The following is a 26,100-nucleotide window of genomic DNA, read 5'->3' as shown; positions in this document are numbered from 1 at the left end:
CCGATATACAGTTACATAAACGCATGCGAGGATGGCTTTATGATTGGTGTGGAAGAATAGATCTATACATAGTGTATATGCAATGAACCAATCAAATGAATGTATGTAAGACGAGTCTAAGTGTCCCATACCACATAGACACGTTGCACATACACACATAGGATGGTAAAAGATAGAAGACATAAATGTGTCTGGAGTAAGTATATGAAACCAATCTGAACCATTAGATTAATTTCATACATCACTTCCTAGAAGTTTGAGGCAGAGTGGCCAGTTCCCTTTGAAACTTAAATTCCAACACAAATTTTCTCTATCTAGAAATTTTATTTAAGTTACTGGGCTTGAACTAATTTTAATGTTGAATCTATGGTTTATTAATTAGGTTCTTAGATTAGAAAAATATTTATGAAAAAGTAAAAAGAAGTGTATATATAGACATACCTCCATCGTTGGTGTCATTGAAATTATCTGTCAAAGAATTTTGACACTCAAAGAGACGTGAGTTGTTATTACTTTTATGGATGGGGTGTATTAAGTTATTAAACAGAATCTCATGAAAAGCTTAACATCATAAGAATAAAAGTTAAATTGGTTATGGAACCTTGAGTTGAAAAGTTGTAAAAGTTGTTTGAGAGGATGTGAAATGAATAATGGATAATTTTGATACAACACGAATGACTAGTAATGATTCTAACAATCTTGATTAAGTGAACAAGTCTAGATGATGAAAGATTAATTTACATTTGTAGTTAAAATAGACTTAAATAATAAACATGAAACTGAAGTGTAAGAGGGTCGTACCTTTTATATATTCGATTGCAATGATGCTCTATATTGAGAAAAATGAGAAACAATGTGAACGGATTGAAATATAATTATTTTTTCAAACGTAACTAGGGTTATTTTTAATTATAACTTTATAAGAAATAGAACTTATAGTAGTGTGATTTTGAAACTTTATGTGTAATTATTTAAGCATGATTATCGTAAGGATAGAAATGAGAATCTTACTTGGACGGTATTTGAATCACTGTCAGAAAGATAAAACTTATATATAAACATTGGAAGAATTATTTACTAGGTTATAGAGGGTAGTAACTTACTTGTAAGTGTCGACTAGTTCTGCTCTACAAGATATATTATTAAAAAGGACACAAATACCGCAAGCATATTTTGCTATAAAGATTAAAATTTTAAAAAATGGAGAAACAATTTGCCATGGTCATAAAGATAAAGAGATATCATCCTTAAAAAAAAAGTTATAAAATAACAAGAGAAATGAATACAAGAAGTTGGACAATATTTACATTCTTCTAATGATGCGGGTATGGTCGGGTATCATCATTTTCTCAAGGAAATAAACCGGTTCTAAGGTAACGAAGTCGATTTCATAAACTCTTCATCTGTTATCGATGAATCATCTTCTATAGTATATCCACGTATGATGTCGATCCGCTCTAGAAGGAGACAAAAACGTATATTTGGAGTAAAAACTGTAGTGTTACCAATGGGTATGAAAACAAAACATCCTTCGTGATCATGCGTTCAGATCTTTGACCATTTATCTTGTTGCTGGTTGTTAAATATTCGTAGCAGTTGTTGAAAAATAGCATGATTTTGTTCAGATATATATGCTAAACGGGTGCATTGTGTCATGAGTCGCATGAGCTTTGAAGGCGTATGAGGATCATGAGGTGATGATCGAGTCATAATGCTATAATCATCATAAAAAAAATTTAAACATGAGGACTTGTTGAGTGTAGTTGGTACGATGTTGTATAATCAATTTTGGTTTTAGTGAGAGAGTCTAGAGGTTATGCACTATTATAATTTTAAATATAATGAAAAAACTAATAGTAATTTTAACAATCTAGATTATAAAAGAAACGAAAGGAAGGAATACAATTTGCTAAAGTCTATAATTCAAGACAAAATAAATTTAAATACATCTTTTGTCTAGGGCCAAGGATGCTAGGAGTCCTGCACAAACAATCTAAAAAGGTGTCGGGAAAAAGTATTCATGACGTTTGGTTGCCAAATAGTTGGGTACGTGGATACGAATCTCAAAAACCATGTCGAAAAAGTATAGAATGTACAGCTTAGATAAGGCATCAGGAAAGGTATTATGGGTAACTGCCGTGATGTCGAAATCCACGACTTTTGTTGTTGAGTCCCAAACGATTCTTTGTTCCGATAGGATGATAGAAGTCCATCCCTCACAGCAGGGCCATGGAGAAGGCTCATGGTCGATGAGTTTCTCAACTAAAAGATATATATGTGGTTCCGAAGTCTCTCTGAGGGCCAATAAAAGCGGTCGGATTGAGGGTTGCCCAACCATTTTACCAATGTTGATTTCAAACCAAAGTGGTCGAACTTAATAAAACAAAGAAACTTGTAAGCAAACGTATTTTATCTAAAATTTTAGGTAAGCGTCTCTTAAATACTTTCATAACATTCAATAAAAAAAAAGATCTAATAAAAAGCATAATGTTAATCTACCCCTATTTATATGCTATGCTTTGCTGTTAAACATAGTGAGAAGGTACTGAAAAATTATTAAAATAAGACATATGAATAGTCAGTATAATTAAATTAGGGATGGGGTAAGTTGAGGGATCTTAAGGGTAAGTTTATAAATGTTTTTCTTTGCGAGAGTGATAAGCTGGATAGTTTGATGTAGGCTTCACTAAACTACTTGTCTAACCCTACGATGGTCATTTTACAAGACTTTTCTTTTCCTTTCTCTTTGGACCTATGAATATCTTTGGTGTTACGAAAATTTAAACTTTGTAATACCCTAGATTTATATTTATATTGGTATTAAGATTTCTGAAGCTTATAGTAATAAGTTTTATATATGTATATATATATATATATCTCTCTTTCTCTCTCTCTCTCTCTCTCTCTCTCTCTCTCTCTATATATATATATATATATATATATATATATATATATATATATATAAGCTTGATTATTAAGCTTTAATTAAAGCTTAGTTTATGGCTTCCACCAACCGAAAATAGCGTGCAGCGCTTGAATCGTCGAGGGAAGGAGAAGAAAAAAAAATCAGCAACGCCTCCCTCCCTCCCTTTATCGATTTCACCAGCGTTGCTAGGAACATGGTGGAGGGAAAAAAGAAGAAGAAGAAATATATATATATATATATATATATATATATATATATAAAATTTTAAGCTTGCTCACAAGCTTTGGTAAAGGAAATTAGCGCCCATCGCTCAATTGAGGAGGAGAAAAGAAAAACCCAAAAGTAGTAAAAAAAAAAAATCTGAGCAAAATTCTTATCCCTCCATGATAGATTTTCTATTGTTCCAGCGGTTCAGTAATCTGGCTATGACTCTCCATGCTCCTCTCCTTGCTGATTCAATCCGTACGGACGGATTACGAAGAGGATTAGTGAGATTAAAGGTGGTTTTGTGGTTTTTGCAAACCCACTAATGGTTTTCCACCTAGCTTTACCCTCTGGGCAATAGATTGATGGGGATTTGTTGTCCAATGGTTAAAGACAAGCCTTCATTTAACCATACACAAACATATACGTATTCTTCTTCAAATTAAATTAAGAATTTACCAAAATCACCTGTGTCTTTGTCTCTTTCACCTCTTTGTCCACAAGTTTTTGACCAGCTTTAAGAAGATTAAATTAAACCAAAGCTCTGATATCACTGTCACAGGATCCTTTTGTACTTTTTGAAGAAAATAATTTAAAAACTCACAAATTACATCATAATTGAAACAAAGACTTGAATTAATTTAAAAAACCAAATAACATAGCAGAACACAAGGAAAGAGAAATAAAATAACATCACCATTAAGAGTAAAAGGAGTAAAGGATAGAGAGTACCACACAAAAGACAAGATTGGGTGTAATCTTCCCCCTCAAGTGTGTAGCTCCACTTCCACGACTTGAGTATTTAGAGAATTTTATTCATAAAAATAGCCCAAGGAGAATAGATGTGCATACAAATTGGGCTTGCTTTTTTCACTTTAGGGATATTGCTTTACACATTTAAACCATATGAACTCTCCTAAGGTTTGTACAAATAAAAACCTTTGTCCAAATATAATTGCTAATGGGCCTTGTTACATAAAATAACTTTGTGCACATTTGTACATATAATAATTTTGTGTATATTCGCACATTCCATTAAGCTGAATCCTGCACAAATTAAATTAAGCGTATTTTTCTACGATTATTAATTCATCAAAAATATGATAAAATATATATACCTGTAACAATCAGTGCCCACAGTATCTCTCCCTCTACTCACCAACAAGCACGAACCAGTCCTTAAAGCAATAGGACCAAGGTATACTGCATGGAGAACACATGAAAATTTTAAACAGAGCACATTGGTTCCTCACACCCCCGTAGGGTTCATAGGAGTTTACCAGGCACTTCACACAGAGGTATTGTACATCAGTTTTCAGCAAGTACAAAAGGTATAGTAGGCACTGCAGGTGTTGTGCAGCAATTTTTAGCAAGTACAAGTACAACAAGTACAGAAGATAAAGGAGGTGCTGTGCAATAGTTTTCAGTAAGTACAGCAAGTGCAAAGTGCAGCAGGTGCTGTGCAACAGTTTTCACAGCAGGTGCAATACGTAATATATATATAGAGAGAGAGCATGGAGTTGTTCCAGTAGCATAATAGAGAGGGGTCCAAGAATTAGGTGATATGTGGCAACTTTCTTTTAATCAAGGTGGGTGAAGGGTGGCTCTGTTACAACCCCACAAGTCTCCTAAACACAAAACACAAGTGATTAGTACAAACCCCCTAAGAAGGGTGTAGGCTAGCTCACCTCCCAACTGTAGGTTCTATGCTTTGAACCACCCTTGAGCCAGGGGCCAAGGTCTAACTTCTACAGATCCATGCCAGTCTGCCCCATAGAGGATTTCGGCATGTCGATCTATGCTCTGGTACATGTGTGGCCGGAGTCTTGGTCGAACTCTGACCATTAGTACTTTGACCAATAGTGAGGTTATGATAACAATAACCCATGTTTCACTTATATAGTCCCCACTACTGCTATAAATAACCATCCTATTATAAATAGCTATTATCCATGCATTTATTAATAATAACCTTAGCCACTCGTATTAGCTTGCTTTCTCCTAATCGCAAGGCTCCCATAACTGCACCGAATTAGGTCACTAATCTTGAGGATTAGCACTAGGTATGTAACACACTTCCTCTCCTCAAACATTTCCACTCTTCGAAACACAATCTATCGAAGAAAGAAAACTGGGAAAACCTATGTTGTAAACTAGCAACTGGCTTCCAAGTTGAGTGTGATATGCAGCGGAAGTCTTTGTATTGGAAGATCCTGTCACACAATATGCTCACACCGTCTTCTGTATCCTGAGTTTCGTGAGTTTAGCAATCCACTTTAATACTTCAAACTTTAAAGAGTTGAGAGAGACATATGAGAACTGTACACCAGATTGGGTCCCGAATTACCCACTGAAGGGCCCCCTATCCCGATAACGAGATAGTATTTGCTTTATTTCTTTAGAGAGAATGACTTTGGACTGTAGATAAGCCAAACGCAAGATCTCGGAGGATCGGAGAGTGGCCGATCTGTACACTGCTGTAGAAACACCTCAATGACTTGATCTCGAGCCTATGCACTCTTCCCAAGGGCATGAGGAAGGGCTGCACACCTGAGGCTGAGAGAAGAAGAAGGTGGACTGTTCTACACTATGTTAGAATGCTGAAAACACATATGAATGCTATGTTACCTTCACCAGATGACTGCTGCATGTGTGGATGATGCATAGAAGGCTGGACACTGATGCAAACAACAGATTCAGGGCTGGAAACTGCTGTAGACTGAACCTTTAGGGCTGGAAACTGCTGTGGACAGAAACGCTGAAGTGTAGAGGATGCTGCGGACTGAAACGCATGAGAAACAGGGCTGCAAACTGCTGCTGTACAGCTGTGCAAAAACGCAGGTATTTGCAGGCTGAATCTGGCGTTAAACTGAGCTGAATGGGGTGCTGAATCTGAGCCTGAATGGATGCTGAATCAGGGCTGAATGCAAGAGCTATGGATCTCAAGGGGCTGGAGAAGAAAGCTTATGGGCTCTAGGGCTGGATTAGTCTTGGGCTGAAAGCAAGAAGGAGGAGAGCTCTTAGCACAATGAAGACTGAATGAATAAAAGAGGCTCTAGGCAAGCCTATTTATACTAACTGGAGGTTGGTCATTTAATAAAGTTAATATTTATAAATGCCCAATAATGCAAATAATGATAAATAAATACTAATAAATATGGGAAAAATACCAGATAAATCCCAGTAAATTCCCTAAGGCTTTGGGGATGTTCTAAATGATGCACAGGCATATGAATGCATATTATGCAGGATGCAGAGTGCTTTCTGATGCAAACCCTAAGGCTTCTACTGACTCTACATGCATGAATGATTCTCTCCAAGTGGGTTAAGGGACTTGACTGACTGACTGACCCGCTAAGGCTGAGGAATGACCTACGTAGCTCGTGCCTGACTTATCCTGGACTGAGGATGTACAATGGGGTCACGGCGTACGACAAATATCATCCTATTGGGTTCTAAAACTGTAGAACTGCTGCACTTCTGATGATGTTCTAATTTCTCGAGGGTACTGTTGATACCCCTATGTCCTCCAACTAAGGAGTCATGGGCATCGTGGAGAAGAGCAGAACGCTTTTCCCGAGTAACACAGAGACGGTTCTTGTAGAACAACCAACCGTTCTGTACTGAATAGTGGCAAGGCTCAGAAGTGAGGGCCAAACTATACAGAGTACCAAACTTAGGGGAGTCGACATATTGGTCTTTCATACTATCCAAGTCCTTCCCCGTGATTTCGAGAATGGTAGCTTTTTGGACTGCTTGGATGCTGGACTTTCGACTGAGAGCATCTGCTACTACTGGGTTATGTTTACCAGGGATGTATTCAATCATACCTCCAAACTGTTGGAAGATTTGACTCCACCTGGCCTGTCGATCACTCCACTGGGCACTTGGCATAGTCTGAAGCCACTTAAGTGCTTGGTGGTCTGTTTTCACTGTGAAAGCCTGTCCATAAAGAAAAGGCTTCCAATGTTTGAGCGCTGTGATCACACCCAAAAGCTCTTTGTCATATACCGAATAATTCTTTTCGGCGACATCCAACTTTCTGCTGTAATATGCCACGGGTCTATTGTCCTGCTGGAGGACTGCTCCTATGGCTACATTGCTGGCATCGGTGATGACCTCGAAAGGTTCGTCCCATGATGCTAACTTTAATACAGGTGCTTCTGAGGCAGCTTTCTGGAGTGCACGGAATGCATCAAGTGCCTTACCTGTAACTGAGACTTTCTGCTTGCGAGTCTTCACCCCCTTGAGCAAGTCGGTAAGAGGTGCTGCAAGGTTGGAAAACTGATGGACATGTGTGCTATAGGCCTGACAAAGACCTATGAATGAACGGATTTCTTGGGCGGTCTTAGGAATATCCCAATCTAAGATCTCCTGAACCTTTGATGGGTCCAGTCTAATCCCATCGGAACCGATGTAGCCCAAATACTGAACTTCCTTAACACCAAAGATAGACTTTTTGGCATTTATGTAGAGCTGATTATCTCGCAAAAGTTGCAAGACTTTCTCCACATCTTTCTCATGCTGCTCCGCAGTGGCTGAGAAGACTAGTATGTCATCAAGGAATATGAAGACACACTTCCCAATGTGGACTGTGAAAATCCTAGACATCATCTTATTGAACGTTGCGGGTGCATTTGTAAGCCCAAAAGGCATGACTACAAACTCGTAGTGACCACGCTCTGTCCTGAAAGCTGTTTTTGGAATGTCAGCTTCAAAAATGCGGACCTGATGGTAACCACTCTTGAGGTCGATCTTAGTGAAAAACTTAGCACCGTCTAAACGCTCCAAAATGTACTCTATCCTGGGCATAGGAAACTTATTCTTGATAGTGAGTTTGTTTAATGCCCTGTAGTCTACACAAAGGCGTGCAGACTTGTCCTTCTTTTGCACAAATAGGATAGGTGCAGCAAATGGGGAGGAAGAAGGCCGAATGAATCCGGCTCGGAGAAGCTTAGATAACTGCTTTTCCAACTCGCCCTCTAAAGTCTTGGAAAGATGATAGGGAAACCTGCTAGGAGGATCTGATCCAGGGACCAAATCAATGTGATGGTCCTCGAGGCGAGAGGGTGGGAGATCGTCCCTAAGCATAATGTCCTGGTGTCTGGATAGGAGGTCTGCTAACTGAGGGACTGAAGATGTAATGGATGCTACTAATGAGGGAGGGGCTGTTTGAGCACGAACATAAAGGAGTGCTCCTTCGGCTCCCTTGCGGATAGCTCGTCTGGCCTGGAGATGTGAAATCAATGGGATGCCAAGAATGCTTCTATCCCCCCGAATCATGACAGGCTCAGGAAAACCTTTACAAATAGTAAAAGTGTCCTGCCCCCAATTGGGAATAGGCTCATACTGACGGAACCACTGAATTCCTAAGATCATGTCACACCCTAACAGAGGGGAGACGATGAAATCTCGTTGAAATGAGGCCTAAACTGCTGTGCCTTCTGGGAAATGTGGGTGCGAAGACCAGGTGTAAACCCGTCCACATCCAGATGATATGGGACTAAAGTGTAGTTCAATTTATTAGCCAACTGGGGAGAGATGGCGTCTTCAGAACTGCCCATATCGAAAAGGACTACAAACTGTCGGCCCTGGGCAGAGTCATAAGCTCGGATGAGGCTCTTCTGAGCAGCATCGCTCTCACCCTCCTGCTTAGCATCAAATACCACGGATGGCATAGGATGCATGGAAGGTAAAAGTTGAACTGCATTTGAGGTTGTAGGCGGGGTTGGAGGAGCTGGGGAGGCTGTGGCAACTGTGGCAGAAGGAGCTTTGGCAGCTTGTGCCGCTTGCCATTTGTGGCAATCCTTCTTACCATGCCCTATAATATGACAGAAAAAACATCTATTTTCTGACTAGTACTTCCTTTGCTCCTCTGGAGGAAGATAACCTCTAGTAATGCCTGCTTTAGCCTTTTCATCAGGGATTTTCTTAGGTTCTTTATCCTTCTTACCCCCTGAACTGGAGCTATTACTGCTGTCCTTCTTAGCATCTTTAGAAGATGCGTTATCTTTCCCTGTCTGTGCAGCTGATTGCTGCTGCTAGGGTTTGGTACTGGACTGAGATGCCTGCTTGGGCTTGCCCCCGTTAAGTTTCATTTCTTCATTCTGAGCGAGAGTCAGAGCCCGGTCATATGTACTTGGTTCAAAGTTACGAACTGTGAACCGAATGTTGGAGTCCAATCCACGAATGAATTGCTCCATCTTGGCCTGCTCAGATAACCCTAACTGCTGTGCTAAAGTAATAACCTTACCGGAAAACTGAAGCACTGGGGATCCGTTCTGTCTGAGTCCATAGAACTCGTCTTTCAGACCGGTCATGTACTGGGACGAGAGAAATCTGGTCTTCAGGTCATGGACAAAGATGTCCCAGTCAAAGGCTGTGACACCTGTGGCCTGGTCTGTATGAATACTAGACCAATGCTGCCACCAAGTGACTGCCTCACCAGTGAGATGGGGAGCCGCTAAGTGGACTTTGTCTTGTGGGTCTGTGATCTTAGCTAATGGAAAATGAGTATTAAACTGATGAATAAATTGATAAACTGAAGAATGATCACACTTACCATCATACTTACTGAAATTTGGTTGACTGCGAATGGTGGTGGTTGATGCTGCTGTGCGGGCTGCTGGCTGGTGACACCTATGACTGGGGAGACTGAGGAGAGCTGCTGATACCTCAAGTGTATGGCCTCCTTTTCCCGTTGGTGTTCGAGTAACATACGTTCTCGATCAAGCTCACGTTGGTGTTCCCGAGCGGCGAGGTCAGCCTGACGCCGGTCTTCGTCGATCCTGCGTTGGGCTTCCTCATAGTCCCGTCTTTCTTCTTTTTCTCTTCTCCTTCGGGCCTCGTCCTCTCTCCTTTGTTGTTCCATCTGAAAGAAGAGGGAGATGTAGTCGGGTGCTGCTGGAGGTGTAGAAGGACGTGCTGCTGCTGCCTCCAAGAGTTGGAGACGCTCCATGAGTAGCTGGTTCTGAGCTCTAAGAAGAGCTATGGTGTCTGCTGTAGGCGGAAGAACAAGGTCTCCTTCGGGGGAGACGTCTTCCGGCTGATGAGTACTCTCTCCTGTAGACATGATGCTGAAGTCGGTGGTCGTGCCGGAACGCAATCTAACCATCCAAGGATGCCCCCACGCTAGGATACGGTGTGTGTGGACAATCTGAATCTGATACCAATGTGATATGCAGCGGAAGTCTTTGTATTGGAAGATCCTGTCACACAATATGCTCACACCGTCTTCTGTATCCTGAGTTTCGTGAGTTTAGCAATCCACTTTAATACTTCAAACTTTAAAGAGTTGAGAGAGAGATATGAGAACTGTACACCAGATTGGGTCCCGAATTACCCACTGAAGGGCCCCCTATCCCGATAACGAGAGAGTATTTGCTTTATTTCTTTAGAGAGAATGACTTTGGACTGTAGATAAGCCAAACGCAAGATCTCGGAGGATCGGAGAGCGGCCGATCTGTACACTGCTGTAGAAACACCTCAATGACTTGATCTCGAGCCTATGCACTCTTCCCAAGGGCATGAGGAAGGGCTGCACACCTGAGGCTGAGAGAAGAAGAAGGTGGACTGTTCTACACTATGTTAGAATGCTGAAAACACATATGAATGCTATGTTACCTTCACCAGATGACTGCTGCATGTGTGGATGATGCATAGAAGGCTGGACACTGATGCAAACAACAGATTCAGGGCTGGAAACTGCTGTAGACTGAACCTTTAGGGCTGGAAACTGCTGTGGACAGAAACGCTGAAGTGTAGAGGATGCTGCGGACTGAAACGCATGAGAAACAGGGCTGCAAACTGCTGCTGTACGGCTGGAACAGAAACGCAGAACTGCTGCTGTACGGCTGTGCAAAAACGCAGGTATCTACAGGCTGAATCTGGCGTTAAACTGAGCTGAATGGGGTGCTGAATCTGAGCCTGAATGGATGCTGAATCAGGGCTGAATGCAAGCACCTAGGGCTGGCTGAAGCTATGGATCTCAAGGGGCTGGAGAAGAAAGCTTATGGGCTCTAGGGCTGGATTAGTCTTGGGCTGAAAGCAAGAAGGAGGAGAGCTCTTAGCACAATGAAGACTGAATGAATAAAAGAGGCTCTAGGCAAGCCTATTTATACTAACTGGAGGTTGGTCATTTAATAAAGTTAATATTTATAAATGCCCAATAATGCAAATAATGATAAATAAATACTAATAAATATGGGAAAAATACCAGATAAATCCCAGTAAATTCCCTAAGGCTTTGGGGATGTTCTAAATGATGCACAGGCATATGAATGCATATTATGGAGGATGCAGAGTGCTTTCTGATGCAAACCCTAAGGCTTCTACTGACTCTACATGCATGAATGATTCTCTCCAAGTGGGTTAAGGGACTTGACTGACTGACTGACCCGCTAAGGTTGAGGAATGACCTACGTAGCTCGTGCCTGACTTATCCTGGACTGAGGATGTACAATGGGGTCACGGCGTACGACAAATATCATCCTATTGGGTTCTAAACCTGTAGAACTGCTGCACTTCTGATGATGAGCCATCTTGTCACCATGCACTGAGTGCAGAGTGCATGTGACATTGAGGAGTCCTCTTTCTATCTTTCCACTTTATTTAATACTCGGGAATCAACTTATTTCTGAGTTGCCTTTCCTTGAAATCAATCACCGTTTCCGGTTCATGTGAAACATAAGACAAGTCCTCAACCTCAACAAGCTCTTGAGGAGTCACAATGTTATCCTCAGTCCGAGTAATTTTTTTAGTCTACTAACATGAAAGACTGGACTCAAACTACATCCGACAACTGACGCCATAATCTGGTTCACCATGCTTGCTCTTTCCATTCATAACTCTGCCTTAGGAACTAACCAAATTTGCAGCCACTCTGCTCCTACAACTATCTCAGTGGAACTAAAGACAGACCAACTCGAATCAGAGTCATGAGATTGTTGTACCACCAAACTTAGGATATATGTGCGTGCTCTAAGATCCCTCAGAACCGTGTCTGCGAAGCAAAGAAGCTTCACCCAACATCTGGCAAAGCATAACCACTTACCAAAAAAACATATAGACCCAATCATAACTACATGACACTCTCTCCCGATCATCCGCAATCCACTGTCTCAATCTTCCTTCCTTCTTGTAATTGATTTCTCAAATCAATTGCCGCTTCCCCTCAATGCAGAAAATCCACCAAATAGGAATATAGATGTATGCAAAACCTTGCATCTTCTTGAGAGAGCGTCTTGGGAGAGGTTTATACTCTCCATTCATGGTAGAGATTGTTGGCATGAGGATGACATTCCGAGGAAACCATTCACTCTTCTTTATTTATTCATGGTCTAACAGGAGAAGGGATGCAAGATGTATTTATGCACGGTTATACCGATTTTATGTGGATGATTGGGTGCTTGACAAAGGGGGCCATACTTTTATTGCTGCAGGCACTTCAAAATCGGATCATTGCCCAGTGGTTTTATGCATTAGAGATCCCAGTTGCCATGGATCAACACCTCATGTACGCATCCCTGATCATTTGTTCTCAGATGCAGAGCTATCACATCAGATGCTTGATATTTGGAGATCTCATGATTTCTTGTAGGCCTCGCAAAGCTTGGCCTCTCCTCTTTGTGATATTAGTAAATTTTATCACGTGTGCGCCCTTTCTAAGAGGCAAGAGGGCCTTGGATTTAGAAAGGGCTATTAGACGTAGATTGGCCACCTTACAGAGAGAGCATGAGAAACATCCTCACGCTCACTAGATTGCAGACTCTTTATGTACTGTTAGGGCAGAGCTTCATCTCTGTCTTGAGCAACGTGCGGAGTACTGCTACCATGCCCAGGAATCCTTTTGGACCCAAATGGGTGGCAGATGCAACAAACCCTTCTTTGCTACTCACGGCCCATCTCATGCTAGAGATAGTGTGAGGTAGCTACAGGATTCACATGGCACTCTTTATTCAGATCCTCTTATGGTTAGAGAGATTGCCACTGATTTCTATCGCCAGCTTCTTAGCGCCAAGCCTCATTCTGACTTTAGACACAGGGCACGAAGGGAGGTTTGGAATGCATTGCCACATTTGATTACTGAGGAGATGTGTGCCATTTTGGATTCCCCTTTTTCTATGCAGGAGTTCAGTCGTGCTCTTCATGCCTTACCTCATGGTAAGTGTAATGGGGAGGATGGTCTTGCCCCTATTTTTTCCATTACTTTTAGGGACGAGATTGGGGCAGAGATCACATCGGCTCTCTAGGAGATGTGAGACACAGGTTCTATGCCTTAATCTCTCACTGAGGGCCTTATCTTCCTTATTCCTAAGAGTGGGGATAAGACCTTGATTGGACAGTGGAGGCCTATCACCTTACTTGGGACTGCATGTAAGATTCTTGCTAAGGCAGTGAGCATTAGATTGCCACCAATTTTGCAAGATGTCATTCATGATACTCAGAATGGATTCTTGCATGGAAGGAGCATCTTTGATAACATTTTCTCGTTTTGGGAGGCCGTGCAATGGGCCAAAGCGAGTAATTAGCCTTTAGCCACTCTGCTTTTGGATTTTGAGAAGGCTTATGATAGAGTGGATTGGGACTTCCTTGAGGGTACTCTTAGCCATATGGGTTTCTCTTAGAGATGGATTAGGGGAGTTTCATGCATGTATCGTGATGTCCACAGTAGTGTGCTCGCTTGCGGTGATAGAGGTGAGCGGTTTGAGATCTGTCACTCAGTATGACAGGGATGCCCTTTAGTCCCATTATTATTTATCATAGTTGCAGAGGCCATAAGCATTTTCCTACGCTCCACTGTTGGTATTTTTGGATTTAGGTTGCCTCTTCATAGTCGGGAGAAGCTGGTTGATTTTTCGTAGTTAGCTAGTGACACAGCCATGTTCTTGGAGGCCTCACATATATGTTTATGTTCCTTCTGTGTGGCATTGGAAGAGTTTTGTTTGGTAGTAGGGGCCCTCGTTAATTGACACAAATCTGTTGGTTTTTGGATCAGCGAGACTCGCCGAGAGTTGCTTGGGGTGTAGAGCTTGGTTTTACTTGGATCAGTAGAGGATGCATTGCTAGATATTTGGGATGCCAGGTTGGCGTTGATATTTCTCCTGCACAACAGTTTGCTCCGGTGCTTATGAGTATTCGGAAGAAGCTTCTTCATTGGAGCTCCAAGAGATTGGATTTAGACTTGAGAGCATTGGTGTGGCTAATCAGGTATTGCTTGCCTCGGCTTGGTTTATTGCCTCTTGTTGGTGCTTCTCTTGTGCGTGTATTGGTCAGTTGCGGAGGTTGATCCGCAATTTTTGTTGGTCGGGTTTGGATGGCACCACAAGACACACGTGCCAGGGTAGCTTGGCTCACAGTTATTTAGCCTAGACGAGAGGGGGGGCTGAATATTATTGATCCGTATGTTCAGTGCAGGGTGTTGCTTTGCAAACTTGTGGTTAGAGGTTTCCTACTAGGCACTGAGCCTTGGAAGGATGTTTTCTTATCTCAGATTTTCGAATGTATACCCCGTGTTTGCAGAGATTGGTTGCCTAGCACACGGTTTTTGTTCTTGGAGGGAGATATCAGGGCACCATCTTCCCCTCTTATTGTAGCCATTGTCAGAGCATGGAGAAGCATGAGACCATTCTTGCGACATAGGCTTTGGTGCATCTCGTTACATGCAGTGGTCAGGATGGGAGAGAGGTGCATATTCAGTTCTTGCTTGGAAGACCTTTAAGAATCTTCCGGTGGATCGGAGAGGTGCATCCATTCAGCATCTTAGGGGCTCTCGCATACGAATTGATCAGATTGATGTAGCTATACCGCACTAGTGGCTCTCTGGGACCTTTCATGGAGATTATCATTCGAGATGGTTGGGAGTTTTTTCTAGGATAGGCGTACCTCTTGTCATGTGCACAGTGTGTATCTACCGTGTGCTACACGCACGCAAGACTAGTTTCGAGGCTTGGGGAAGCTTGGAGCTAGGCAGGCTGATTGACGAGCTAAGTTAGGGATCTACTAACGGGCGGGCACCCAAGTATGGACGGGCGGGCGCCCAAGTGTGGACGCTGGATGACCGGCCAAGAGCCTATAAAAGGGTGGCCAAGGTTAGTTATTGAGATATAGAGAGTCTCGCGAGTTTGTGAGAGCTCTATGGTCTTGGAGCCTGGATCTAGTGCAGACGTGCACCTGCTTTACGCAGTCGAGGCCGGCAGCAATCTCGAGGCCCGCGAGGGCAGCTTCGTGGCAGTATGGGACGTCACGAGGAGAAGATTGGTTGGTACGTCAACCTAGTTAGCTCAGCTCGTGGCTTGGTGGGGACAGCCAAGTCTGTGGGCTTGCCCACGGCTGTCATGGTTGGGAGGTGAGTCAGGCTTGCACCCTTGTTGTTTATTCGTTTGTTTGCAGGATTCGAGTCTCGTACCAGGAACGATCACGAGGAGATCCGTGGGGATTTGACAGTGGTATCAGAGCATACCTCGTGAACGAGCAAGTCGGTAGGTAGAGAAGATGAGGTCGAAGAAAGGTATGTGTTAAAAAAGCTTGCTGTTTTTTCTGTGCATACTGTTGTTTTCAGATTCAGTATGTGTTTTTTCTTCATCAAAGAAACCCATGTTGATGGGAGGTGGTAGTTTAGGAAGGGTTGATTGCTTTGCAAGAAGTAGGGAAGTCGCTTGTGCAGTCGTACGCATGAGCAAGTTGGGTGAGAAGCAGAAAAAAAAAAGCACGATGCTTTTTTTGGTTGAACGTGAATGAGTGAGAGAGCATGTTTGTGCGAGAGGTGGATTCGCGCCTAAAGGCTTGCGTAGCCAGGCGGCCAGGCCCACGTAGGCGCCTAGGCCAGGCGGGCAGGCGCCCAGGGCCACGTTGCCATGATGCCCAGGCCCACGCCGCCTATGCCAGGCGGGCTAATCCAGGTGCCCAGGCTAGGCCAGGCCGGCGCTCAGGCCAGGAAAGGCAGGCGCCCAGGCCCACGTAGGCAGGCGCAGGTGCAGTTTGGTGTAAAAGCACCGGCAGAGGCAGGTGACGGCAACAGCACCCCGGCGGGCTAATCCAGGAGGAAAGAAAAAAAAAAACAAGGAAAGCACACGTTTTTTTTGAGCTTTCATTTTTTTTTGAGTTTAATTTTTTTTGTTAAAGTTTTAAAACCCCTCCTCTAAGGTTTCAAGGTGTTTTATTTTTTTTAAGAAACTAGAATATATATATATATATATATATATATATATATATATATATATATATAAACACAAAAGCAAAAGCCAAAGATAGCTTTTGGGGGCTTTTAGTTTTTGTAGAAACCTTTATAAACCCCCTTAAGTGGGCTTCTTGCCACACATCTCTCAAGTTTTCAAGCTGTCAAGCTCTCAAGTTCACTAGCACTTTTGTTGTGCAAAGATCAAATTTTCTCTCCACGTACCCTCTTCACGATGTCGACCCAAGAATCGGAGTTGGAGCCCCTTGTGGAACGCGAAGGCCTGCCGGCTATGGAAAGTACCGATGCTGATCTTTTTGACGATTTTGTGTCAAAATCAGATTTCCAAGAGTTCAAAGTAGCTCTCGAAGCTTCTTCGTCGGAACGTCAGGCACAAATCGCAGCCCAGATGCAAGCTTTGCTGAACTCCATCGCTCTATTGACCACTACCCCCTCTACTTTATCGGGTATGGATACCTTGGTCTCTGCTTTAGGCTCCAATATTACTCCGGAACCGTTCGGGGGCGAGCAAAAGCAGCGCACCAAGGAGATCGTGGACACTTGGCTACATAAGTGGCAAGTTCACTTTCAGTTTCATCCATATGATGATGGAAAGAAGATCCAGTTAGCAGCAGGTTTCTTATCCGGCAAAGCTTTCCTTTGGTGGAAGGAACTCAACCCTAAGCCAACGACTTGGGCACAATTCGAAGACGTCTTTTAGAAAGAATTCCTCAAGAAAGAGGATGATTATGATGTTGTTACACGGTTTTCAGCTTTGACCATGACTTCGCAGCACCTCACTTATGAGGTCTATCTCCAGAAGTTTAGGGACTTGCAGATGAAAGCTACAAAGATGGATTCCACTACTCTTTTGGGGTTTTTTGTAGCTGGTTTACTAGACTCATACCGTTTACAGGTTAAAAATAACAAATGTAAAACATTGGACGAGGCCATTCATTCAGCTCGTATCTATGATGATACAATGGTCTCTTCCAAGTCGAAACCCGTTACTGAGCAGGGGAACAAGCATAAAAGAAAGTTCTCCGCACCTATGGCTAACACGACTGAAGGAAAGTCTTTGGACCAACCTTCGAGGAATTCAAGTTCGACACCAGCGAAGAAGAAAGGACTCCTTAGGGCTTTAAAGCTCAAGAAGGAAGGACGTTGTTTTATCTGCGAAGAAAAAGGATACATGCGTAACGAGTGCCCGAAGCAAAAGGGTGCAAAGACTAACGCAGGACCCAAGTCAAAGGCAGCTAACCAGTTCTCTTTGACAGAAATTGAGTCTTGATACGACACCCAGCGATCATACCTATGAGGTACGCTTACCTGCGGCCAGGAAGGCAAGTTTTGGATCGAAAGGTGGAGATGCTTCCAATCCAGATTCAGGACTACAACGATACTCTGGAATTCTATGTAATGCACCTAGAGAATGTAGACTTGTTATTAGGGATTGAGTGGTTTAAGACTCTTCAAGTCCAGATAGATTGGTCTAGTCATATTTTTTTTTTTTAGCATAGGGACACCCAGTATAGTATTTTATGTGATTGTATTCATCCCTCTCAGGGACCTCTTGTAAATACAATTGATTTTGGAAATATAATGGATTCTTCTTTGTATACCGCTTTCCATTGTGTATTGATTTCACTTTCTTCATTTCTCATATCTTCCATGGATGTCAATGAATTAAGTGTGTTTGAAAGCAAAGAATTACAGAAGATACTTGATTCGTTTCAAGATGTATTTCCTAAGGAACTGCCATCGGGTTTACCACCTGAACGGGCATTAGATCATCGTATTGACTTGATCCCTGGTGCTCATCTTGTCAGTATTCCACCTTACAGGATGAGCCAAGCTGAGGAAGATGAGTTGGCTAAACAACTCGAAGATTATTTGAGGACGGGCCAGATCCGTCCAAGTAAATCACCTTGGAGTGCACCTGTGTTGCTTAGGAGAAAGAAGGACAACACCTGGAGAATGTGTATAGATTACAAGAGATTGAACAACCTGACCATTAAGAACCGTTATCCTCTCCCTAGATCAGATGACCTCATTGACCGGTTAGAAGGAGTGAAATATTTCACGAAGATAGATTTACGTACTGGCTATCACCAGATACGTATTCATGAAAGGCATGTCGAAAGAACCGCCTTTCGGACTAGGTATGGCCATTACGAGTTTCTCGTATTACCTTTTGGGTTAACCAATGCTCGAGCTACTTTCTAGCAAATGATGAACGATCTCTTTCGTGAACATTTGGGAAAATTTGTGGTGGTGTTCGTGGATGATATTTTGATATATAGTCGTACTCTTGAGGATCATGTCAGACACCTCACGATTGTCTTATCTATTTTAAGACAGAATCGACTATATGCTAAGTTAAGTAAATGTGAGTTCTTTATGACCGACATCATTTACTTGGGACACAAGATCACTAGAGATGGATTGAGCATTGACTATGACCGAGTTCAGAAGGTTTTGGACTGGCCTATACCACGTACAATGAAACAACTTCATTCTTTTCTCGGTTTTATTGTTTTTTCTTCGGAAATCTGTGCGGGAGTACTCTCAGCTCACACTACCGATGACTTATTGAAAGGTCGTGGACGTAAGTCAAATCAGCCTCACTTGGAATAACGATTTGGATATGGCCTTCAGACTTTTGAAAGATAAAGTCAAGGAAGCACCTATCTTAGCATTACCCGATCCTAGTCGGCCTGATGTTCTTGAAAGTAATGCCAGTGACTATGCTATTGGGGCTGCTCTATTTCAAGATGGTAGACCGGTTGCTTTTGAAAGTAAAAAGCTAGACGACACTCAATCTCGTTGCCCAACCCTTGAGAAAGAGCTTTATGGTGTGATTCATGCTCTCAAGGTTTGGAAACATTATTTATATGGCTCCAAGTTTGTGGTATTGACGTGGTATTGACTGATCATCAGTCAATCAAGTATGTGTGTGATGCGGATGATTTGAGAGGAAGGAAAGCTCGTTGGGCGGAGTTAATGCAAGATTTTGATTTTGAGATCCATTATCGGAAAGGGTCCATGAATAGTGTTGCAGATGCGCTTAGTCGAATTAGAGGTGAATTCTTTGTCGTTCACCGAGATTTCTACTGACTTATTTCAGTCATTGAGAGGGCTTTGCAGGACTGATAGTTATTTTGGTCCATTTTGGCAAAAGATCTAGGACGGGAGCATATTGATTGACCAAGACTCGATGACTCAACAGTCTACCATTCAGGCTGCAGGAGGCCAGTGGTGGATGATTCGGAATGGTTTACTATTCCGTAATGACAAAATTTGTGTACCACAGATCCCGGACATTAGGTCCAAGATTCTTAAGGAGTGTCACGACGCCTCTTCTGTTGGACACCCTGGGGTACACAGGACACTATCGTTAGTGAAACACACTTTTTATTGGCCAAAGATGCAAGGGTATGTAGAAGATTATGTTCTCAAGTGTCAAATTTGTCAGGCAAATAAAGCTGAACGCTTTAGACAGGCTGGGTTGTTGCATCCTTTGCAAATCCCCGGTAATAAATGGAAAAGTATTTCCATGGATTTTATTACCGGATTGCCAAGAACACATCAAGGCCACGATTCTATTTGGTTTGTGGTAGATTGCTTGACAAAAATGGCTAGATTTTTACCGACCCGGAAGACTATTACAGCTACGCAATTAGCACGGCAGTTTATCGAGCAATTGTTTAGACTGTACGGGTTACCGCAGGACATAGTCAGTGATAGGGACTCTAAGTTTACGAGTGATTTTTCGAAACTTGTTTTTGAGAAGTTGGAAACAACTTTGAATTTGAGTTTCTCTGATCATCCTCAATCTGATGGCCAGACTGAAAGAGTGAATCAGATTTTGGAGGATATGCTTCGAGCATATGTATCCAAAAGACAGAGTTCATGGGAGGATTATCTTCCTATGTTAGAATTTGCATATAATAGTACTAGCATACGAGTACAGGTTTTAGTCCTTTCATGCTTATGTATGGTTTTCAACCTAGATCACCTGTTACAGTAGGATTCTCAGGACTTCAGCATGATGCAGCATGTAATTTTTTGCAAGATAGGCAGGAAATGTTCGAAGTTGCGAAGGAATCTATTAGAAGTGCTCAAGACCGAGACAGGTTTTATTCTAATAGACAACGTTCACCCAGAGAGTTCTCTGAAGGAACGATGGTGTATTTGCGAGTTCCTAAAGAATTCGAGACTTTACGGACAGGTCGATCTCCGAAATTATTCCCTAGATACCGTGGACCATTTCGTATTACACGACAGATTGGTTCAGTTGCATATGAATTGGATTTGCCTTCTCATGTGAAAGTTCATCCTGTATTTCATGTCAGTAGACTTAAGGAAGTACTCGTTGGAACAGTTCAGTTAGTTACTCCTCAAGAAATTATAGATGTCGAGGACATGACATTTGTTCCGCACAAACCTGAAAAGATTCTTGGATTTCGTGAAAGAAGATTGCGTAATACGCTTATCACGGAATACAAGATCAAGTGGAAGGATCATGTTGAGGAGGACGCTACATAGGAGACATTGACTACTCTTCAGAGAGATTACCCTGGCTTTTTAGTGAGCTCAGGAGTGAGCTCTTAGAGGAAGGGGAGTATGTCATGTGCACAGTGTGTATCTACCGTGTGCTAGATGCCGATGCAAGAAACAAAAAATCAAAATCCAAAGTGCAGGAATGTTAAAACAGTCCAAGACTATGACACATCCTTTCCAAATGTGACCATAACGAGATGTCAAGGGTCATTCTAGATGGAGGATTGTTGAGATATCGAGCTCAACTAGTGCTACGATGGACTTTGATGACCCACCTGGGTGATAGCTTCTGCACTTATGTCACTAGCATGGTTGGTGATATTATGATCAATATGCCGCCAATGGATGACAGGTTGTGTGACAACCACTTTGGAGTACTAGAGTTATGGCATAGTTTTAGCACCAACTCATATAGTCAGGTTCACACTATAGACCGCCGACCACTTTCTATGTTGTAGGAGGAGAGTACTTTCCCCACGCAAGACTAGTTTCGAGGCTTGGGGAAGCTTGGAGCTAGGCAAGCTGATTGACGAGCTGAGTTAGGGATATACTAACGGGCGGGTACCCAAGTATGGACGAGCGGGCGCCCAAGTGTGGACGCCCGATGACCGGCCAAGAGCCTATAAAAGGGTGGCCAAGGTTAGTTATTGAGATATAGAGAGTCTCGCGAGTTTGTGAGAGCTCTATGGTCTTGGAGCCTGGATCTAGTGCAGACGTGCACCTGCTTTACGCAGCCGAGGCCGGCAGCAATCTCGAGGCCTGCGAGGGCAGCTTCGTGGCGGTATGGGACGTCGCGAGGAGGAGATTGGTCGGTACATCAACCTAGTTAGCTCAGCTCGTGGCTCGGTGGGGACAGCCAAGTTTGTGGGCTTGCCCACGGCTGTCATGGTTGGGAGGTGAGACAGGCCTGCACCCCCTTGTTGTTTATTCGTTTGTTTGCAGGATTCGAGTCTCGTACCAGGAACGATCACGAGGAGATCCGTGGGGATTTGACACCTCTGCAGGTCATTGCTCTCCCGGGCTAGGAGGCTACAGATTGCATCATGTATTCTATCATGCCTGGATGAATATTGAGGAGATGTAGCATGGAGGGGTCATCCCAAATACCAGGCTTAGTTTAGTGAGGATTGTTGGTCGTTCGGGGAAGCATTGGTTCATTGATCCTTCTCCTTAGATAGTGACTCATGGCTCTTGGTGTTTGTGGCTGTATGGTGGCAGTCCTATCAGATATCGTCAGTGAGATCTAGGTGAGTGGGAGTGGATTGATGCCTCTGACCCATTGAAAAGCCTTCCTTTTTTTCAGTTTCACGATCTGGAGTGCTAGGCGTCTCATCACTCAACAGATGCATAGGATGCCTTCTCTCAGGCCCATTGGGAGAGTTATGACATCACTCCAGTGATACAACACAAATATTGGCATAGGCTTTGGCATTCATACAGAAGGACTCAAGTGCCAGATCTCTCATTTCTTTTGGTTATTTTTACATGGTGGAGATTGGTTTTCGGTGTAGCACCTATCTGCGTGAGATGTGTGGCGAATTCTGAGACTGTACAACATTATTTATGGGGATGTAACATTGCACAGCGTATTTGGGGTTCTATAGCCCAACTTATGGGCAAATTGAGTGGCCTTGCCATGCATGTTACTTGGGGGGCAGTTGCTTGGCTTTCTCAGTCTAATCCGCAGCTTTTCTATGAGGGCAGTGATACAGACACTGCTATTTTCATTTGTAGAGGTATTGCCAAGCATGGTTTGTTGTAGGATATCTCTCACTCACATTATACACCCCCCAGACAGAGGATTGACACGAGTTGGGAGATTGTTGCCAGTATTATAGCATGGCAGATCTGGAGAGCTAGATGCACGGAGGCTATTGAGGGTATCCAGATTTTTAAGTCTCAATGCATTAGCACTATATGGGGTGATATCATCCATACTCTCATGGCTACTTGGGCCATGATTGTTGCCCGATTCTTGTATGCCTTTTTCATACTTAATAGAAGTCTCTTTCCTGAAAAAAAAAACCTTGCATCTTTCCCCCACTCTCAAAATCCATGTAACCTAACATGTCAGCAAAACCCTAAAAAGCACAAACTTTTTCTTGAGATGAAAACTTAGGCATGGCATAGAAACACATTCAACGAGTATACTTTCTGCGTTTAGGCTGCTCTGATACCAAGTGTTACAACCCCACGGATCTCCTAAACACAAAACACAAGTGATTAGTACAAACCCCCTAAGAGGGGTGCAAGCTAGCTCACCTCCTAGCCGTACGGTCTATGCTTCGAACCACCCCCGAGCCAGGGGCCAAGGTCTAATTCCCAGAGATCCATGCCAGTCTGCCCCATAGAGGCCTTTGGCATGCCGATCTATGCTTTGCCACACGTGTGGCCAGAATCTTGGTCAAACTTTGACCAATAGTGAGGTCATGACAACGATAACCCATGTTTCACTTATATAGTGTCCACTGTTGCTATAAATAACCATTCTGTTAGAGCACACATGCATTTATTAATAATAACCTTAGACACCTGTATTAGCTTGCTTTGTCCTAATCCTAGGGCTCCTCTAACCTTGCCGGATTAGGCCACTAATCCCAAGGATTAGCTCTAGGTACGTAACATGCTCCCAAAGAGGCACACGACTAGCAAAAGAGAGACAGGGTGGACATGGGTTTGGGCCCCAAGCACCCAAGCACTACAGTTTGGGCACCTTGTATTTTAATGAGGTGTGAACTTGCAAGGTTATAGACACATATAATACCTTCATAATGTAAAAACAAAGGTTTAGACAATACTTACCACTTGTTCACATGCCGCAGAAACACGTCAACAAACAGTGTCACGTGCCACCCGGAATTGAATACACAAACCAAGAAAGCATGCAAAACAGCATGCGAAAATAGTTTCTTGGTATACACGCATGTATGCAATGCACCATTGGCATGGACAATCTCTATTCGTGAAGTTTGTAAAATCTGCAGACATTTCCAGGCATGGACAAAGGTCACTAGGCCCACCGGAAAGCCGTATCGTCCAGAATCCAAGCGAGGATCCACTGATCCCAAACGGGCACCAGTCCAGAGGACAAGGCTCAAAGCAGAGGTGGACCATTTGGATGGTCAAATGGTGACAAGCTCCAACATATTCACGTAGGGTGCTAGGGCTAGGTTTTAGCAGAGGAAAGCTTCAAAACTGAGCAAAAGATTGCAGAATACTGTCCCCATGGCCTAGAGTAGGAAAACATCAAGTGTTTACTGTCATATTAGGACAGGTCAATGTGAGTGTCACGTATGATTGATCCTTTTTCAATAATCAGTGCTGTTTGGATGAGTCTGTTCACAAAATTCTGCCAGGCTACCCTGACATTGGTATTGGAGGAGGTTCTACAGCAGGTCTAGCCAGCCAATTCTCAGACACAAAATCTTTTATGTTTTGGTGGAGATTCAAGTTGCAAATCAGGTTTGAAGGTTGTTCTCAGCCTTCAATCAGCCTCAAATGCAGCTGTTGGCTGGGGCAGAGAGAGAAAGAAAGAAAGAAAGAAAGAAAGATATATTAACGTCTGTGAAAGGCCAAAGTGGCCTATGAGATCAAAACATAGTACACAGCTGATGGTGTCTCATCAAAAGTAAGACAAAAAGGACTAAAAAAGTCCTAAAACAGTCCTAAACAGCTATGAAAGGAAAATACTAAAGAGAGAGAGAGAGAGAGTCTACTAAAGACCAAATGGGCCTGTGAGACCAAAGTGAGAGAGAAAGTCTACTAAAGACCCAATGGGTCTGTGAGACCAAAGTGAGAGATCCACTGAGGCCAAATATGGCCTATGGAGAGGTTCAATCTGGTCATCGCTAGAAAGAACTGAGAAAAAAACCAAAACAAACTTGTTGGGGCCTGATTACACATTCATCAGCTTGAGTTTGAGGGTCCAATGGTTGTCTTCTTGAATTCTCTGGTAAGGGCTCATGCACTGCCCATTTCCCTGCCTGTCTTGCTGACCTTCTCGAGTTTTGCTCCCATTTGTTTGAGTTTTTATGATGTGAGCTTCTTTGAAATCTAAAGGGTGGGGCCCTTTAGGTTTTTTGACTGCCCGAGTATAATCAGCTCATTGTTCTCGTATCAAACGTGAACTGCATGGCCTTTGTGAGGTCCAGTGCAACTATTTGACACATCTATGTCCCAAGTGATGGCTGGTGTGGCATCGGTCAATTGTAGGGTCTCATATGGAAATCCTTGTTGATCCCATCCATGGGGTAACCTTGCAGTCTGATCTGTATTGCTAGGGCAGAGAGAGAGAGAGAGAGAGAGAGAGAGAGAGAGAGAGAGAGATTAACGCTAAACGGAAGTATAGAAGAGAGGATTATCTCACTAAACCTCTTTGTGCATTTGTATAGGTTTCAGATGATGGTGTAATCATGCGAAAGTCCGACCAGCGCTTTGCAGCACCTGGGGAACCAAGTTGTGTGGTTTGTGGCCGATATGGTGCATACATATGCAATAAGGTTGTGATACCTGTGCTTCAGTTCACTTTTTCTAGTAAGTCTTATCAAATTGCTTAAGCCGAGCCTTAGAAGATGTGAAAACGTTTATTGTTTGGCAGACAGAGGAGGATATTTGCAGCATTGAATGCAAGGAAGAACTTTCACAAGTGCATGCCCTTGAACACGTGCAAGTGAGTGCTCCATGTGGTACATTCACTGCCAATGTTTGACATATACTGACAACAAAATTACATGAGCCTGTTTCTTTTTCTTGGCAAGTTCATGGGGTAAATAAATATCCCCCATAGAGCCTGTTTACATGTCCATCCCTGGGCACAAGGCCAGGGCTGTTTTTCTTGGGCTCAAGGCTGCAGCGGTTTGGGGCTGCTCATGGAAGGCCAATGCCCAAAATGGCTGCTATCCGATCTTTTTTTTTCCATGCTGTCCATGCTGAGTTAGCCCCTTTCTTTGCTGTCGATATTTTTTGCTTCTCTTGCTCATACCTGGCGTGCACCTGAACTGCCCATGTGCATCCCTTTTTCTGGTCTTCCTTGAGGGCTTGGGCCTAGTTTTAGAAGAGGGCCCACATATGTCCTCACAAGTGACCAACACTGTCTCATAGTTGTTTCCGTACGGCGTACGACACCATATCGGACGGAATACCGTACGGCACGATATCATATGGACTCGTTTGGATTTTTCTAGAAAAAAAAAAAAAAATATATATATATATATATATATATATATATATACAT

General features: G+C 42.9%; 1 protein-coding gene across 12 annotated transcripts in view; it reads left to right on the top strand.

Annotated features, from left to right (window-relative positions):
• The window catches only part of LOC147615224 (uncharacterized), a 114,945-nt gene that overhangs the window by 50,601 nt on the left and 38,244 nt on the right, over positions 1 to 26,100 (top strand). For 11 of the 12 annotated variants that reach the window (XR_015262780.1, XR_015262782.1, XR_015262781.1 and 8 more), the window contains 2 exons: positions 25,259 to 25,366; positions 25,465 to 25,536. Coding sequence is in view for 8 of the 12 variants with exons in the window: in XM_086779269.1 (XP_086635395.1) it covers positions 25,259 to 25,366; positions 25,465 to 25,536 (180 nt within the window). In the remaining 4 variants the exon portion in view is untranslated. The remainder of the gene's footprint in view (positions 1 to 25,258; positions 25,367 to 25,464; positions 25,537 to 26,100) is intronic. The other variant, XM_086779273.1, reaches the window with a different exon arrangement.

This window comes from Cibotium barometz, chromosome 40, assembly GCF_041138505.1.
Source record: "Cibotium barometz isolate CiBa-2024 chromosome 40, ASM4113850v1, whole genome shotgun sequence".
NCBI lineage: Eukaryota > Viridiplantae > Streptophyta > Polypodiopsida > Cyatheales > Cibotiaceae > Cibotium > Cibotium barometz.
Note: the sequence above shows the minus strand (reverse complement) of the source record. Positions and strands in the feature narration are given on the sequence as shown.